The 19,515-nt window shown below is 43.0% G+C and overlaps 1 protein-coding gene across 1 annotated transcript; it reads left to right on the top strand.

Moving 5' to 3' along the window:
* Positions 1-478: 478 nt before the first annotated feature.
* Positions 479-1,192, top strand: LOC308528557 (serine/arginine-rich splicing factor 1-like; the record flags this gene model as incomplete). Its single annotated transcript, XM_081104220.1, has 1 exon — positions 479-1,192. The coding sequence occupies one exon, from the start codon at positions 479-481 to the stop codon at positions 1,190-1,192; it is 714 nt and encodes a 237-aa protein (XP_080960346.1).
* Between the last annotated feature and the right edge of the window lie 18,323 nt (positions 1,193-19,515).

The following is a 19,515-nucleotide window of genomic DNA, read 5'->3' as shown; positions in this document are numbered from 1 at the left end:
CATACTGTTCTTAATATGTTTGCTCCCCTTCTTAGCACTATGTGTTTTAACCAAGGTCACCTCTCTGGGAAAGGTTGTTTCCCCAGGTGGGGATTTTCCCCTGGAGTTAGGGATTAAGGGGACTAAGGAAGGGAATCAGTAAAACCCCTTAACTAAGTGCCAGGCGGGTAGTTAATCACTTTAACTAGGAACAATCACGATTAAGCTACATAATCTTTACTTAGGATAATCTCCTTCAGTTACTTCCTTGTAGCTTAACAGAACAATAGAGTAGTGGCCTTGGACTGGAGATAACAAACGCCCTAACCTTTGGAATAGAATGGATAGGATTAAAATCAAATGGTATAAATACAGAGTGCACTTTCTATTTCCATTTTGGAGGGGCCGCAGGAGCCGAGGTGTCGCTGCAGGTTCACTCTCCCGTGTGCTAGGCTTGGTGGGAAGGCCTGTTCTCGAGTCCGCGCTTTTCCTTGTCGCCATGTCCGGAGGTGGTGTGATTCGTGGCCGGGCAGGGAACAACGATTGTCGCATCTACGTGGGTAACTTACCTCCAGACATTCGAACCAAGGACATTGAGGACGTGTTCTACAAATACGGCGCTATCCGCGACATCGATCTCAAGAATCACCGAGGAGGACCACCCTTCGCCTTCGTTGAGTTCGAGGACCCGCGAGACGCAGAAGACGCGGTGAATGGTCGCCATGGCTACGATTACGATGGATACCGTCTCCGGGTGGAGTTTCCTCGAAGGGGCTGCCGGGGTGGAGGTGGCAGAGCACCCCGAGGCCGCTATGGCCCCCCATCCAGGCGACCTGAGAACAGAGTGGCTGTCTCTGGACTGCCTCCAAGTGGAAGCTGGCAGGATTTGAAGGATCACATGCGTGAAGCAGGTGATGTATGTTATGCTGACGTTTACCGAGATGGCACTGGTGTCGTGGAGTTTGTACGGAAAGAAGATATGACCTATGCAGTTCGAAAATTGGATAACACTAAGTTTAGATCTCATGAGGGAGAAACTGCCTACATCCGGGTTAAAGCTGATGGGCCCAGAAGTCCAGGTTATGGAAGATCTCGATCTCGATGCCGTAGTCGTAGCAGAAGCAACAGCAGGAGTCGCAGTTACTCCCCAAGGAGAAGCAGAGGATCACCACGCTCTTCTCCCCGTCATAGCAGATCTCGCTCTCGTACATAAGATAATTGGTGACGGCCCTAGCCAGCTTGGCTCAGTGGATAGAGCGTCGGCTTGCGGACTGAAAGGTCCTAGGGTCGATTCCGGTCAAGGGCATGTACCTTGGTTGCGGGAATATCCCCAGTAGGGGGTGTGCAGGAGGCAGCTGATCCATGTTTCTCTCTCATCGACGTTTCTAACTCTCTATCCCTCTCCCTCCCTCTCTGTAAGAAATCAATAAAATATATTTTTTAAAAAATGGTATAAATACAGATGTAACAGGAGAATAAAGGAAGGACCTCGCTATGCTGATCAACTGAACGCTGCCTTCGTGTCATTCCTTTTTTGCCGACTCTGTCCACACCTTTGGGAACCCCTGGACCTGCTGGGGCTGGACCCCAACAGAAAACAGTGACAGAGCGCCTGTGTGCCAAGAAAATAAAGAGATTCCTGGAGTATTGTGAACCTAATGCAAGACTCAGTTACGGGTGTTGTTGCTCTCGTCTCTGAACATGGGCAATTACGTGAAGCACTGGACTCCAGAGCTTTGTTAATGACTGTGGGTCAAACACTTCCCTAAATAACTTGCTAGAGGCCCTCTGCCCTCTAATAGTTTCCTGAGTTCTCTGAGTCATTGCATTCTCCTCTCTAAATGGGAGCAACAATCCTATGTCTCACGATTCTTATAAAGACTGAAAGAGAGAAATCACATAAAGCCCACAGTTCAGTGGCCTTCACTCTTACGTAAGCGTTCAGTAAGCGGAGCAATGTACACCATCCTCACACCCCTGATTCACAAAATACTAGTGCATTTTATTTCCCAGACCACCTCTCTGAAAGCCAGAGGAGCCATCGCCAGGTATTGTTTTGGGATGAAAAATAAGCTCAAGTCAAATTATTTCTAAAAGGCTTAAACATCTGCTTTTTAAAAAGATATGATGTGGTTAAACCTTTGGAACTTGAGATATTTGTCAGTCTATTCAACATTGCTTGGCCCCTTTTTATTTGCCAAAATCAGGCATGTGTCTCTGTCGTTCTGAATGGGCTCTTGCAGTTCTGTGCTCAGCAGGATCAACACTCCAGCTGATGGATCTCCTAGGCCACCCTCACCAAACAAGCACTACCCCGACTATAACCAGCACAGCCTTCCGGCACTCTGCAGGCGTCCTTACTTTGGAAGAAAAGAAAGAGATGTATGAAGAGGGATATGTTTTTCCCAGGGAAGGAAAGAGTGTTTCTAACTCCCCCTCAGACCTCACCATGCACATGTCTCCAGCAAAAATAAAAAATGTGATCATTTTAATTTTTGATTCTCAATAGGAGGCCAACGTTTCATAAGCAATAAAAGTCACAGATGACCAGGACTTTTATTTAATCAAGTTCTTTAACGTCCTCCCTCTTCCTAGGAATCTAACAAGAGGTAAAATGGGGCATTTAGTCTCTCCCCTTTCTTCTCACCAGAACGTCAGGGTGCTCTAGGCAACAGGTGCATTCCACCCCAATCAGGGAATCCTGGATGGGAAGGGCTCTGGAGATGGCGTTTGTCCTGAATAATGGCAGAGGAAAGAGACCTGTGATGAAAAGACTGAAGGGCTGTGGGACAGCACAGGCACCCCCGGTCTAGGAGACGGAGCAGACTCTGCTCTCTAACCCTCAGGGCAGACAGCGGGGAAACACTCTACTCCTCAGAGCACTTCTGAACTGGCTAGAAGGGAGGAGTGGCTGAATTCATTTCCACGAATTCGCAGTTGGCTGTCCCTGCAAGTTAGGAGATCCAGAGCAAACAAGAAGCTTCCTGGAATAGAGGATGTTCAAACCTTCTAAATCCCAGCATGGGACATGGTCCCAAGGCTTTTCCTCCCGACTTGTGTATTTCCTGAAAAATACCCCCTTTGTACAATGACAATGAAGGTACCACTTCTTTCCTGCCCTTTGAGCTTATTAAACATTAAGAAATGATTTTGAACATCCTTTAAAAGTAAAAGTACAAGGAAAGCAGGGTAATGTTTCAGCATCATTGTTATCTCCCCATATCAGCTGCCAGCTTTGTCTTGCGGCCACCCCCTTAGACAGGCACTTATGCTAGTGCTACTCGGAAGTACCGAAGCTGTGCAAACCAGCGTGCTTCCCATCACACGTCTCTGTGCCAACACTATAGTTTTTCAGCTTTTTTGTGTGTGGCTTTTCAATCTTTTGTTACCTGGCTCTGTTTTTATTGTCACGCTCACTGCCAAACTTTGTTCAGTCGCAGTTTGCCAGCATCTCGGCATTTCCAGGTACTAAGAGGGGATGAGTGGGGACTGTCCCATCACACATATTCTGTGTTCCCTTTAAGTCAAAGATTAACTTTGAACCGAGCTTTTCAGAGTAATGCCCTTTAGACTGTTGACTGATGAGCAAGATACTATGGTCTTTTAGTTTAATATCTGCCAACTAGAGGCCCAATGCACAAAAATTCGAGCAAGAGTAGGCCTTCCTTCCTCCTGCTGCCAGCACTGGTTTCCCTTCAGCAACCGGGACCCGGGCTTCCGATGGAAGGACGTCTGGTCTCATTAGCATATTACCCTTTAATTATTATAGATAAGAAATTCAGCATTCGGCACCAGTGGCTAAAAGAACCTTGGCTGATTTGGGGCCAGGCCAGTCAGGCACAAGTTGTTTATCTGTGCAGATGGGGCAGCCCTGCCCACAGCTCAGGGGCATCTGGCTTTGGGATCCAGGGATGTGGGCCATGTCCAGTGATGAGCAAATATTAACAGAACTGGATTCCTCTCAGAACAGCAAGTGGGGAAGGAAGGTGGGTGGCTTGTTAATGACCATCAGACACCATACTTGATAGAGCTCAAAATCTTAAAGAGCGATTGGACAGAAAAATCTGTAAGCTAAGAAAAGATAGCTTACGGAATTAGCCTGCTTAAGAGGTACACCCCACAGAACAGCCCAGAACAGCATGCACTAATGACCACTTAACGCTGCTGCAGTCTGAAGGCTGCGTGCTTCCTGGGGTTTTGATGACTCACTCTCCTATCAATGGAAGGAAAATAGAAGAAGGGAAAGGACCTAACATTTATGAAGGACTTGTCTGTATCGGGCACTGGTGTCAGGCATTTTAACATATTTTTTTTCACTTAGTCCTCAAGAGATGGTATTATTAGCTCCTTTTGCCAGGCAAAGAAAGAGGAAAAGTTAAGTAACTTCCAACATAATGGGAGAGGGTGGGAGACAAGATTCAAATACAAGCCCATCAAAAGGAACCAATTGCTCCAAATCCCATGCTTTTCCCACTAGACCATGCCAAACGTGCAAGGACATGCAGAGTGTGGCTAAAGACCAAGCAGAAGGGAATGGGGATGATACTGTTGTAATTAACTAGTTATTAATAACAGGAAGGGAGCAAAGGGAAGGCCAGACATTACATGCATATTCTCTGCAAAACACTGTGTGTGTGGGGGGGGGGGCCAGTAGGGAAAACAGATGCACACCCAGTAAAGTTGGGGTGACATAGGGAAGCTATTTGCCTATCAATCACACCTGGGATGTTTGGCTCTCTCTTGGTTCTCTTGCATTTGTCCATATGGCCCACGGTCATGTGGATCCAACATGCAATAGACTAATGGATTGCAGCTAGCATGATGCTGAACTGGACCCAGCTACAAAATGGAAAGGAAACTCTGGACATGGCCCTGATTTTAGCTCTACTGAAGCCCCAGCTACACTTCTTCTATGACTGGACTAAGGGAAATGGGACTTTGGAAACCCAGAGGTGTAATTCCACAAAAATAAAGCTTTCTACTATATCTCATCCTCCTGTGGGGACCTCCAGAAATGCTTATTCCAGCGGCACCCCCAGAACCCCACTCCCACTATCAACGGGGGAGACAAGGTATGCTCCCTTCAAATAACAGACAGATTCACCCCTTTCAGAGGTCATCTAAAAGTTGGTAATGTTGCAAACTGAGTGTGAAATAGGACCATGCATTCTAAGAAACATGTAAGATAACCGAAGGACAATATTCTTCAAGTATGTATTGATTCTACCTGCAGCAAGTGAAAAGAGAATACAGATATCAAAGCAGGTGTCCCCCAGATTCCTGGGGCGTTAGGTATAGAAATCATCACTGTTAGAATTCACACTAAAATGCAACACCCTCAATACCATATGCTCCATAAGAAAAAACACCTTTGTAGGTTGAGGGGTTGAGCATTTGCTCATTATTATTCTCCACCAGTAGGTGTCGTCAGAGATAAGCAAGTTTGCTAGGGCTCCCCTCTCAAGGATGGTCACCCCAAATCCTGCTCCAGCTGGAATTCGGCTGCCTCCGAAGGTCCCGTCCCTCTGTGGAAGCTTCAGCTAGAACAGCCAGCATGCACGCTGTAGTCCTCTAAGTTTACTATATAGGAGAATCACCTTTTTTGGGGTCAGGGGAGTTCAAATGCAGATTCCTGGGATATTCTGAGTCAGTAGGTCTGGATGGGCCCTGAGTAATTTTCATTATAAGCACCACCTTCTTATCCTCCCATCGTGATGCACTCTGAGAAACACTGACTTGCACCCACGCGGACTTTACAATATCACCTGAGAGACAGGCTGCAAAGGGACTCATTTGTTCCTTCATTCACCAAACACCTATTGAGCCCTTACAGCTTGCCAGTCCGTTGGGTATCTTTGCAAAGTTGTGCAGCTCATCCTCCCGTCTGTCTCAGGCGTGAGAGCACCATCAAGGGATCAACATAGAGGTAAGCACTCAACCTATCCTTCCTTACGTCACTCCATCAGAGAACCTGGCTTCCACCATGAGAGGCAAAGAGCCCCACTTCCCCCTAAAGAACACTCACACGTTTACAGAAATTCTGCCAATAAACTGATCCCCAATGGTTAGCTGATAGGATGTAAACATTCCCCTCAGATAGCTGGAAAGCAATTGTGTTACCGAGAATCAGTTTCAAAAACACAGACACAAGATAATAAATCATGGCTTTAAAACATAGACAAAATAATAAATCCATTAGTATTTGAGTATTAAGTTTCCCTGCCATGTTAACTTTATAAATTTAAGATAAATAAAAATCCTAGTAGTAGAAAACGGGGGATAAATTACATTACGACAAACAAAACATAAACTGAAATTCCATCAGAAACTCAATATTGCCATGATATGGCTGAGGGCTTTCTTAGAAACTGCAATGAAAATAGTGTATTCCACTCCAGACTACCGCTGATCAGTGACACAAACTTAGTCCATCTATATTTTTTTAACTGTCTGGCCATTAGAAAAGTTTTGTTCTAGAACAAAGTTTAAAGGTCATTACTCTAACCTTTGACTCCACACACAATGCTGCTTTACAACATCCCAGCTGCGAAGTGCCCCACAGCCCTCTGTGCGCATTCCTTGGGGATTCCTCCTTCCCCCAGAGCTCGGTGCATCTTGGGACTGGTTCAATTATTTTATTTAAAAAAAAAGTATATATATATATATATATATATATATATATATATATATGTAATTGATTTCAGAGAGGAAAGAAGAGGGAGAGATAGAAACATCAATGATGACAGAGAATCATTGATTGGCTGCCTCCTGCATGCCCCCTACTGGGAATCGAGCCTGCAACCCCGGTCATGTGCCCTGACCAGAATCAAACCCAGGACCCATCAGTCCGCAGGCCCATACTCTATCTACTGAGCCAAACTGGCTAGGGCCTGGTCCAGTTTTTAGGAAGTTCTTCTGCACCTCCTGTCTGCTAAGCAGGAAAAGGCTGTGGCTTCACAAGAAAGTCTTTCCCCTCTGGAACTTAGCCTCATCCCTGGGTTAGGACTGCATCTCAGCTTCACTGACAAGAAACCTGTCACAGTGCCCTACACAGAGAGGGACAAATTTTTCTTATAGAAGAAGAAAACTAGAAGACAGCAAGCTCAAGTGAGAGAAGCTGTGCAGGGAGGACTTCCAGGAACCAGGCTTCTTCCATCTTTCTGTTCTACTATCGTATGCGTGTGGTTTTTGTTCCTGTTTATAAGATGACTGCTGCCCCTCCGGGCATCACATCTGTATTCCAGACAGGCCGGAGAAGGGGAAAACCAGGAGGATGGGCAGCACCTCTATCTAGAAGAAAAACCTTTTTGGAACTCCCCATGATATGTCAGCTTACATCTTGCTGACAGAACTATGTCAGAGGGCCACCTCAGCCTTCAAGAAGTATCAGAAGCCTGGCTGAAGTGGCTCCGTGGTTGGGTGTTGATCTATGAACCAGGAGGTCACCGTTTGATTCCTGGTCAGGGCACATACCTGGGTTGCAGGCTCGTTCCACAGTGTGGGGCGTGCAGGGCACAGCTGATCAGTGATTCTCTCTCTCTCCTTCTCCTTTCCTCTCTGAAATCAACAAAGATATATTTAAAAAGAAGAAGAAGAAGAACATGGGAATGTAGGCATTTTAGCTGGGTACTTGGCTGACACACATCACTGAATGCCCACCCTGGGACGGGCACCACTCTGCCATTTCCTTTATAAGACACCCAGCAGAAGACCCCAGGCCATAAGAAGCTCATTTGGCCACTGAAGGCTGGCTTGATAGACCCAGGGAAGCACTTTACCTTAAACTCCATGCTGTCAGATTTCGTCCATTGCTTCCAACCTTTCATTGTTACCCAATGAACTATATACAGCTAGTTTTTGTGTTTTTTGTTTTTTGTTTTGTTTGTTTTTAGCTCCAAGTCACCTGAAAAGATATCTTTGGTAGCAGTTAGGATTGTGTTCAGCTGTAATGGGAAAAAAAAAGCAGTTGCTAACATAAGACAGAGGTTTGGTTTTAAGAAGTCTGGAAGGTCTCAGCCCAGAGTTGACAAGGTGTCTGGGATCCAGGCACCTTCTATCTTGTTGCTCCATCAAGCAAGTCTTCAAATCTCAAGGTCACCTTATTGTCCAGGATGGCTACTGGGCCTCTACCCATCACATCTAAATTCCAGCTGGCAGGGAAGAAGAAAGGGACAATGGCTCTTCCCTTTAAAGACATATTCTGGTAGTTACATGTCATTTCCACTCACATCCCACTGCAAGGGGGCTGAGAAATGTAGTCTTCGTTCAGGATGAGTGGTTGTCCATTTAAAAATCAGGGGGCTGATCATCAAAGACTGAGAAAAAGGATATTGAGAGAAAACTTTAGTCTTGGCCACAAATTTCATTTTTTTAAATCCATATCAATGGTAAAAATATTCAACTTTCCAAGACTAAGGCAAAAGACCAACAATAATGAGTTAATATTTACTGAGCACTTATTATGTGCCAGGCATTGCATTATGTGCTTTATATGTAATAATATAATTAATCATCACAAAAAATACTCTCTGAGGCTGGGCACTATGACTCTATTACACGTGTGGGGAAAGAGGCCTGGAGAGGCTGGAGCCCAAGGTGTACAGCTCCGGAAGGATGCAGATGTGCTGGGGTGGGAGCTCATGCTCCTAATGAATCACTGTAATGCATTGCCTTTGGGCAATGCGTGAGAGACATAAAGCTCTGTCTTATTTTGGCAACTGTTATTTTGGGATGTTTTTGTTACTCACATCTGGAGCCTGCCTCTTTGACTGCAGTCCTCCCTTGAGGTGAAATTAATTAGCAAGCCTGAGGCTTAGTCCTTCAATTAGCGACTATTCCACTCATATTTCTTCTCAGGTCTGCTTCGCTCCTAAGAGCCTTGTCCTTTGTAATGTGGATAAACAGGGTCAGGTCCCAGCACCAGGCTATGCTGGGAAAAATGGGAGGTCCTGCCTGAATGGGGGGAGCAAGTGTGGCAGCCCAGCAAACACCATGGCAGTGCAGTGCTTTGGTGTGGGAAAGGTCAAGGGCTTCGGAGCAAGAAAGAATTCAGGGCGGGTTCTGGATCTGCCATTTGCCACTGGACAAATTCAACCTCTGGGTCTCTCACTTTCCTCAGATAAGACCTACTTTGTACATTTGTTGTGACGGGGGAAACACAGCTGCACATGCATGCACAAGACACATCTATACACCGTGTCGCTCAGAGTCTGGCTCCTGGTGGGGGCTCCTTGCCTTATTACTCTGACGATGGCCAGTGAACTGCCAACCCACCGTGAGAGCTTCAGGCGCCCGTGAAGGAGAAAGAAATGTGAGAGATTAAAGGTACAAAACACAGGGAGGAAAATCAACAGTTATTCTTTTTAAAAAAATCTTTGCTGAATCCTGGGGATTTATCCAAAGGAACAAATCAACTGGAGCAAAAACAGAGATGCTAGATTTTCAGGGCTACCTCTTAACAGCTAAAACCTAAGAGCCACTACATGCCCATATCAGTGTGCTGGGCACAGCCGTTCAGTGGAACGATGGGTGGCCATTTGAGAGGAGAGGGATTGAGCTTTTCTTTGTGGCAGCACAAAGACATATTTAGGATTTAACATAAGTAAAAAAAAAGAAAAAGAAGACATAAGTAGCTGACATATGGTTGTGTGTGTGTATGTATGTACATATAAATAATTCCATTCCAACACAGAACTGAAGGAAAGTTCAGATAAAAACAGATTTGGCACAAGATGTGGGCAAGGGGTATAATTTTTAAAAAATATTTTTATACTGTCTTTCCAATTAAACAACAAAAATAGCATTCCAAAGTGGCAGTAGGTAGGAAGCCAGTTTTCTATATTTTCAGTAATAGCTACACTATGAGCCCATCCAGTGCCCAGATCTTGATTTCTAAATGCCAATTTCCATGAAAAGGAACCAGGGTTCCTTGAAGACAGAGAAGCCTGAGATGAGCCTGGTACATCTGGTTTGTGTCAGGGAACAAGAAAGCACCCAAAGAACCATGGAGACGGGTCAAAAGTACACAGGAGCCAGCATGAATGGGCTCCTACTGGCCAAATCTGAGACAACTTGGGCATAAAAAATGATGATGATAGCAGAAAAAAATAATCCATAGTTCAAGGAATAAGTAAATAAGCGGGAGAGAAGGGAAAAGTCCTCCTTACAACAGAAGACCAATTACTAAATGTAGAAGGAAGGATGGTATTAGAAAATCACTGTTAGGCCAAAACCACAGTAGTAGTTGCTTTAGAGAAGAATCATGAAAAGGTGCTCATGGCGCATAGAAATAAAACTGATTTCCCTGTGTTGATCTTGTAATCCCACAACAACGCTTAATTCCTTTAAGTCTAATCCTTTGTGTGAATGATTTGTGATTTTTTTATATGTAAGGTAATGCCATCTGAGAAGAAAGATAATTTTACTTCTTCCTTTCTAATTTCGGTGCCTTTCATTTCTTTTTCTTACCCGATTGCCCTCGCTAGAACCTTCGGTACAGGGTTGACTAGGAATGACAAGGGTAGGCATTGCTTGTCTTGTTACTGCTCTTAGGGGGAAAGCTTGCCATTGAGCATGATGAAGGCTGTGGGTTTTTTATAAACATCCTCTATCAGGTTGAGAAAGCTCCCCCCAGTGCTGTCATAGAAATTGTTTTCCCCTAAAATTTTTCAGTGAGTTCCCATTTTCTTCAGCATAAAAGCAAGTCCCTTAGTATGGCTACAGACCCTCAAGATCTGAGCCCTGTTGGCTTCTCCAATTTCATGTCTCTAGGACAGATTCAGACACATGCTGTTCTTGAAGGCTTCTGCGTCTTACCACATCTGTGTCCCTGCCCCTCCCACCTGCAGGTGGTCTTCAGGCTGCTCCTGAGTTAACTGATAGAGCAGCTGGCACATTATATTACAATCATCTGCTTACCTCTTTGCCTCCTAAACAGACTGTGGGGTATTGGAAGGCAAAGATTGGGTCTCCCATTTCTGTATCTTTAGTCAACACAGGACTTGGTAAATATCTTTGGAATAAATAAAGATGGCCTTTCTGTTTTATTTATACTTAATATGTAACTTTATAAGCACTAATAGCAGTAGATCTGAATAAGGATGAGGTAACCAATTCAGTTAAAGAATCATATCAGGAAGTTGGAAGAAAAAAAGGAAGAAAGACAGGAAGGAAGAGAAAGAAAGAAAGAAAGAAAGAAAGAAAGAAAGAAAGAAAGAAAGAAAGAAAAGAAAGAAAGAGAGAAAGAGAGAAAGAAAGAAAAGAAAGAAAAGAAAGAAAGAAAGAAAGAAAGAAAGAAAGAAAGAAAGAAAGAAAGAAAGAAAGAAAGTAAGTTACATGCTTGGACTCCACCAGCTCAGCACCCCCAAACCCCAATTCGAGAGCCATATGAAGATTATTTTTGCTTTCACAGTAACTTGAAGAATAAATATACTTTCTTCCATCAAATAATGAAGTTCTATAAACATTGGTGTTTTCCTTTCTTTTCGAGTTGCTAGGAAGCTTAAAGTATTAATGTGTCAATGTACAATGTCTAGCATACAGTATTTGTTTCTTCCTGTTTATGTCTTTGCTTTTCCATTTTTGTTTTAATAACCTTATTATCTATAAGCCTGTTTGGAAAAACTTGGAACATAAAATATATAAATATACACACACTAAAAATACATAGCATGGTTATCGTTAGCTTGAAAGCACACAGATGTTAAGGAGACAACGTAGAAAAGCAGATTGAGCCACTGGGAAAAACTTGGTGTTCAGTTACCTAAGCTGTCCGAGCCATTGTTAGACTGGGTCTCTTAAATGAAAAATTAGGTAGATTTGATTCATCAGGGACTGGAAAAATGTTTTGTTGGCACAGAGAAATATTTTCAGACCCGCAAACTCTTCTCCAAAGGACTCCTTATCATTACAGAGAGTTTGCATCAGACCACATTGAGAAGAAAGGGAACTATTTCCAACATTCAGTGCACTCAAGAATCAGAGCGTGGATGGATCTGAGCATCTGGCACAAACCCCTATCTTTAAATGAATGGCACACGCCATGCTGAGTGCAGGCCTCCATGATGTCTTTCTTCCTCCCCCTATCCAGTCAGTCATCAGGCCTGTAGATTTCACACTGAATCTTCCTCTTCCCCTGTCCTCCTCTCTCCCAAGCCTCCCTCTCTCAGGCGTCCTCTCCAATCCCAGCACATGCACCCAGCACCTCAGTTTAGGTCTGAATGCACAGGCCAGGCTTCTGTATCCACATCCACATATTCTGGGCTCTGGACATCCCGGACCACTGGTGTTTCCTCATGTTGCGATGATTACCGATATCATTCCTCTGGGTGAAACTTTTTTGCCTTTCCGGCCTCCCCTTTCATCATCTGGCTAAATCTGCTCATCCTTCAAGACTTAGCTTCTCCCACTGACCCTAACACCTCCCTATGTGCTCCCAAAGCACTCTGTACTGATCACAACCCTCATGGCTGTCTATCACCTCATTAGGCTGTGAACTACTGAAGATCAGGGAGTGAATATTTGTACCCTGGAGTTCCCAGAATATAAACCTGGCTGACCAGAGGAGGTCTCGGGAAATGCTTGTTGAATGAAAGTGAATATGATTAGCTCACTGCCATAGAAGGCGTAGTAAACGCATCTCAAATGGGCCTCACGCATCACACTTTCCAGGAAATGTGAGATGTGCATCTCAACAACTCCCACCAGTCTATTGTTTCTATTATGTTTTTCTAATCCTTGTAAATTTAGTAAGTCCTCCTCACTCCTGCCCCCGAACTTTCCCTTGTCTAATTAAAAGAAAATGCCTTAATCCATTTGGATTTGACTTAGATTTGTTTTCAATCTGAAAGCTAATCATCCTAAACACCATTTATTACATAGATTCTTTTCTTATTCCTTTGAGGTGTATCCTTAACTTTTGTTGCATCCACATAAATAATGTGATTTCTTTTGGGAACACGCTCTTCTACCCCATTGTCCCATTATCACTCAGGTGTAGTAACTGTCACTTTATTATACTCACCTGGCTATTTTCTCCTTAATGTAACTCTATTTTTTCCATATTATAAACCTATATGGGAATATTTTAAACAAACAGAGAAGCAAAAAATTTAAACTATTCATCACCACATAATACAGAGATAACCACAATTCTTATGGTGATGTAAAAGGGTGGCTTTCTCAGCCGACCTGCACTTAACCATCTTGCCAGGTGAGCTGACATCCTCCAGCCAGTCCTCTGTGGAAGGTACTGGCTGATGCCCACAGCAGGCGGGCCTACGCTCAGGGACCCGTGTACTGTTCTCAGCATCAGTGGACCGTGCTTGGCAGGAATCAGGTGTGTTTATTCCAACATATAACACCAGGTGAAGTTGTTAAATTCTAATGATATACTCATTTCAATATTATGTATATGGATACAAAATGAATATGAAGAGAGTAATTTCTATGAAAACTAAGTTGAATGCTTTGGAAAGACTCTATAGATACTAAAAATATCAGTCTCAAATTATGTATGCATGAGAATTATACACATTGGAAAGAAATGATAAAAATCTGGGAGTCTATACTCAGCTGGCTTCATAAGCATTTCTAAGTTCTTAATCCCTTTTAAAGAAATCAATATCTCACATTATTAGATGGGGTGATTGCATTATTGGTGTGGTTAGTGCAGTGGTTCTCAACCTGTGGGTCGAGACCCCTTTGGGGGTCGAACGACCTTTTCACAGGGGTCGCCTAAGACCAGGGTGGGCAAACTTTTTGACTTGAGGGCCACAATGGGTTCTTAAACTGGACCAGAGGGCCGGAACAAAAGCATGGATGGAGTGTTTGTGTGAACTAATATAAATTCAAAGTAACATCATTACATAAAAGGGTACGGTCTTTTTTTTTTTTTTAGTTTTATTCATTTCCAACGGGCCGTATCCGCCCGCGGGCCGTAGTTTGCCCACGGCTGCCTAAGACCATCGGAAAACATATATATAATTACATATTATTTTTGTGATTAATCACTATGCTTTAATTATGTTCAATTTGTAACAATGAAAATACATCCTGCATATCAGATATTTACATTATGATTCCTAACAGTAGCAAAATTACAGTTATGAAGTAGCAACGAAAATAATTTTATGGTTGGGGGTCACCACAACATGAGGAACTGTATTAAAGGGTCATAGCATTAGGAAGGTTGAGAACCACTGGGTTAGTGCAAAAAAGACAACAGACTTCAGAGGAGCCAAAGAGCCACAACAAAAGAACTGCACCCACGTCAAAGATTGGCCAATGAATAGTTACTTGTACTTTTTAAAAATGTTTCATGTATAATGATTTTCTTCCTTCACCAACTTTTTCAATTAACCCATCAACTACCAGTGCCTAAAGAATTGGTTAGGAGAACGTCTATGATATCTTATTGTCATTTAAAAAATGTATACAGATATTGATTTTACATAAATGAGATCATGCTATAAAAACTGCTTTATCTATACCCTTTTTCTTTGACTATATTGTAGACATTATTCCAAGTCATTACATATTACTTACATCATTTTTAATGCCTCCCCAGGCCCTCCTGTTGAAGTTCTACTCAATGCTTCTTTTTATTAGACGTAAAACTATGTACCTTTCTTGAGTTCCCCTTTGCAGGACTGACAGAAAAGTTAGAGTTCAGTCTTACACTCGGCCTAGGGTGTCTTATACAGTTAATCTCCTTTTCTCAATTTTCACTTGCCTTTTTATTTAATTCAATTTTTATTTTTGTGTTAGAATTATTTAATTCTGTGATAAACTGTGAGAATCCTTTCCAGCTGATGGAGAGAGCAGACCAAACACAAGCCCCTAGTATCCTGTGTAAGGTCATAGGAGGAGTTTGGATGGCTGAAAGCTCTTTTGTTTTGCCTTGAAGGCAAACCTACTGTCGCCTCTCTAGTCTGACATACCTAGCTGGGGAGCTTATGACTGCCTAGAGAGCTTTAAGACTTCTGCTGAAACTGCTGATAAGCCCATGAAATGGTCTAATAGCTGAGCTTTGCGTTTTCCGGAATCCTAAATTTAAGCTATGTGCACCTGCAAGTTATTTTTCTCAGAATTTGGACAGTAAATGCACAGTGTCAAATTAAAGGCATGAAGCATTTTTTACTTACACTGCTACTTGCCATAACAAAAAAATACTGTGAAGAGGCATGGTCTTGTAGGTTAGTCCCACAGCAAACATGATCAAAGGTACAAGGCCAAACAGCCTCATAGGATTTTGGCTTCTTTCTGAACCTTTCAGCACCTGTAAGAGGTTTGAGCTATAGAGCAATGTGAGGAAGCTCAAATGTCAACAATAATGACATAGAAACCTAGAAGTCACAAACAGTATGCTTTATAAACGAAATCCTCTAGATTTTTCTTTATTTTCTAAAATTTGAGGTTGAATATAGTTTCCATAGCCAAAAAGACAGAAACAAATTCTGGGTAGTGTCAGGAGATGTGAGGTTTTTCAACAAGCTCTTTCATCGCTAGTTGGTCTGTATAATTAGAAATTGTGCACCTCTGCATCAGAATGAGCCCCCCAAAAGAATGAGAAGCCTGGACTAGTTAATATTTTTCATGATCTCAAACACTTCCACTTTTGAGGACACCTCAGAAATATTCTATAACAACTTCTTTTGGCAAGATAGTATAGATAAACATCCAGGGCTATGATCTGGGTAATATTCATATTTGCTAATAAAAAGCACCCTGGCCCTGGCTGGCTCAACTGGTTGGGCATCTTCCCATGCTCCAAAAGGTTGCCGGTTCAATTCCTGGTCAGGACACATGCCCAGGGTTGTTTGCTTGATCCCCAGTAGGGGGCATGTAGGAGGCAGCTGATTGATGTTCTGCTCTCACATGAATGTTTCTCTTTCTCCCTTTCCCTTCCTCTCTCTCTAAAAAGAAGAAAGAAAGAAAAATCAATAAACATATTTAAAAAAATAAAAAAGCATTCTGTACAAGAAAAACCCCAAATTATAAAACAACTCAGGAGAGGTTTATTGGTATTGCCAAAAATCTTCCACTTCATAATACCCCTTCCTTAGTCCCCAATATCACTGAAAATAGATTAAACAAACTTAATTTCCCCCCAAACTTCAATGGGGCGCAATTACTGCCTAAATTATGGCCTACTGAAGTTTCACTACTTTAGCACATATCCAAGCTTCAATTCATGTGCAGGCCACTGCACCAGGCAGGAGCGTTTTCCACGGTAAACCTTATCTAACAGGCTTTTCTCCTGTGCCTGAAGACTGAAGTCAGTTGCAACCTTAGCATTCACACGGTGACTCAGACTCCAGCTAGGAAGTCTGGCCCGGCAGTGGATGAACTTTGTACTTCAGAAATTAGTTTTTAGTACGTTTATATTTCATCCTTCAAGGACCCTACGGCACATGGAGAGATGCTAGAAAGGAATAGCTGGGAAATTCCAGGGTACCCTTGCAGCCTAGAGACAAAATTTGAAACCAAGATGCTATTCAGGATGACTTTCTATTGAAGAGTAGCAGAATATGCCACCCCCAAAATATGACTGTAGGAGAGCGGGACATGCCACCTCAAAAAATGATTATTTTGAGCTGTAGTCATCTGAAAAACAGGAAATTCAGGGTGAGGTTTTCTCTGAACTCTCTTTATCTGCCTAATGACAGGTCCTCCACAAGGAATCCAATAGTCATCAATCCCTTTCTTGGGAGTTTCATCTACCAGGGAAGATTGACTCTTATCACAGGAGAGGAGACTAGAGGTTGAGACCACACTGGGACAAACTTTCTCACAAACCATTAGACCTCCCATCCATTCTTCTAAGGGCCCATTCATCTTTCCTAAAGATCATTTATTCTCCCCTTTCCCTATAAAGACGGTATTTAAACTTGAATTCTAAGCCACCTCCGGGAATAACTCATTTTTCCCTCGGCATCTCCCATGTATACATGATATACATGTTAATAAATTTCTGTGTGTTTTTCTCTCATTAATCTGTCTTCGATTACAGAGGTCTCAGCTAAAAACTCAGAAGGGTAGGCGGAAAATTATTTTCCTCCCCTGCACTATTAATCACCACCCTGGGCATGGGAAAGTGTTACAACACAGTAGACAATGACACTCTTTCCTATAAAATTTTATTTATTACATAAAAAACTCTATACATTTGTTAGACTAAAATACAGTTTTCATTATAATTCTGGCAACTGAGTCAGTACACAGAGAAAACTTAGCATTAGATCAGCACTTTTTTTTTCTAGTTCATATTTCCGCACAAGAAAAACATTTCCAAGCTCCATTTCATATAGGCTCATTGCACTCTGAAGCCAGATGGAACTCCATCCAATTCAGAGCTCTTGGAAGTTGATTTTCCAGCAAGATATGATAACCCCAGAAAGTTAACTGCTCATTGTACATATTTTTTAAAGTCCTCTGAGAGCATAAGGCTCTGCCTGTAAAGTCTGCACTGAGTCAACGATGACAAGTCCCAAATACTAGGGCTACGGCCGTGTCTGTGGGGCATGTTTAAGCACCTACATGTTAGTTTCCCCACCTGAATACACTGCAATAAGGAAAAACTCTAAACAATGCCAAGGTCACAGATCCTGAACTACAGAATTCATGGAAGGCTTCACTGTGATCTTTCAGTTCGTAATGGACTAAGACAGGATGTGATACAAAATTTATTTTGACACCATGAAATAGAATGCACATGGGGGTGGGGGGGGGGAGACCCAAAAAGGCATCAGACTGAGAAGTATGCAGCACCACAACATACTTCTCATGCTGGATTCACAGCAGTGAGAGATGGAGACACACTGATGTGTGTTTGCTGTTCACATCATCCCATGTGCTGGGCTGGGCCTGACACGGGATGTGAAGGCTCAGAGCCTGAGAGGTCACTATTGCATTGACTGATCGTTAAAGCACGGCTGCTTTATTCTAAACTCCAGGAGCTCTGAGAGGCTGTGACAGCAAATACTTGAAGTTGGACCTTTGGTCTTCGGAAGATATGCTTTTGTCTTTGGTTGTTTTTCTCGAGCGCCTATCGTTTTGTTAGGTGCCTTCCACACTTTCCATCCCACCTTGTTGCTTATTGGCTACAAAGTTTTTTACTCCTGTAATCAGATCAGCTAACAACCCACTGAACTTACTTCATTGGATGCAGGACCTACCTACTCAAAGGGCAGTCAGGGGTCAAGTATGTTTTGATAGTATAATTGGAAGTTCTTCTCAAGTATGGAGCTTCCAGTACCCTTTCATAGGAGGGAAGAAATCAGAAAACCTTAACGAAGGCAATAGAGTTGAAGAAAGGTAACTTTCCTCATGTGATGTCTCTGAAAACCAAAACCAACAAAAACAAGCAGGACGTTCTGAGCACAGATACTGGGGAAATTGACTTCACAGTCTCTGTCAAAGCTGACCTATGACTGTCTCATTCCTGCGGCAGGGAGAATGGTCTGCAGGATGCTGGCGGTAGCTTCACCCCAGACCTGTTCCCATTTCTTCTTCTTCTATTCAAGGCTTCCTTTTCCTTACATGGAATAGCTCAATACATATTCCTCCAAAAATAACTATCTCAAAGGAAGTTCCTAACTGATGGGTGGATCAGATTCATATAAGAAGGTCAGGACCTTGTTTTAAAATCACACACTTCTATGACAAAAGGACATGTCAGATGTAGGTCCTTACACTGCACGTAGGCCCTTTTCCACCCGATGTGGGAATTTCCACCCGTGGTCCCTGCATTTGCTACTGTGGGCAGTTTATCAAAGCTCCTTGGGGGTTGATGAGGGGGTCGGGAGCTGATGCTCTCCTTCATCAGCCAGTTAGTTACGGCGTTTCCTCTGCTTTCTTCAGTTTGAAAATGTAGGTAAGGGTTTGATGCCTGACGGTAAGTTATGACCCAAATCTTAAAAGAACTTCTAAGTCCTTTAAGGATTTCTGCTAGCTTTTTCAGGGACCCTGCAGATGCAGCACCCTTTCCTAATAGTGAGGTACAGATGTGAAGAAATCCACGTGCTCCCACAGAAAGAAGAGCGGATGATGGGGGAGGGGAGACAGTCCCACTGGCAGTGGTCCAAGGCTGCTCTAGTCACTGAAAAGTCAAAACAGGGAACACCTCCGTGATTTACGGAGCGAAAAACAACTTCTGAATTTCTACCCCTGGCATCTGCTCCTCCAACTTTCCACTAAAACTCTGTCAACTGCTAGACTACACTGAGTTTGCTCCTGTATCAACTTTAACTGTTCTCAGCCATGCTGACTGGTGTATTTTTACACAGCAATCTACTGATAACAGCATGTTGTTTCATATCTGAGCTACAATGAAAAAAAATTACCAAGTGTTTTGGTAGATGGAAACTTACAAGGATTTCCTATTCATTTCTTTTGGATTTTCTTGTCCACTGCAAATAATGTGTGTGGCACCTTGCCAAAAATCCACCCTTCCCACCAGACATATACACCCTCACATCTCCAAGGAAAGAAATCTTACTGTCTGGAAGATTCAGTGTTGACCATCATGTTATTCAT

The sequence above is a fragment of the Myotis nattereri genome, assembly GCF_964212035.1.
Source record: "Myotis nattereri genome assembly, chromosome: 12".
Lineage (NCBI taxonomy): Eukaryota > Metazoa > Chordata > Mammalia > Chiroptera > Vespertilionidae > Myotis > Myotis nattereri.
The sequence above is the reverse complement of the archived record's forward strand: the minus strand, read 5'-3'. Positions and strand labels throughout refer to the sequence as shown.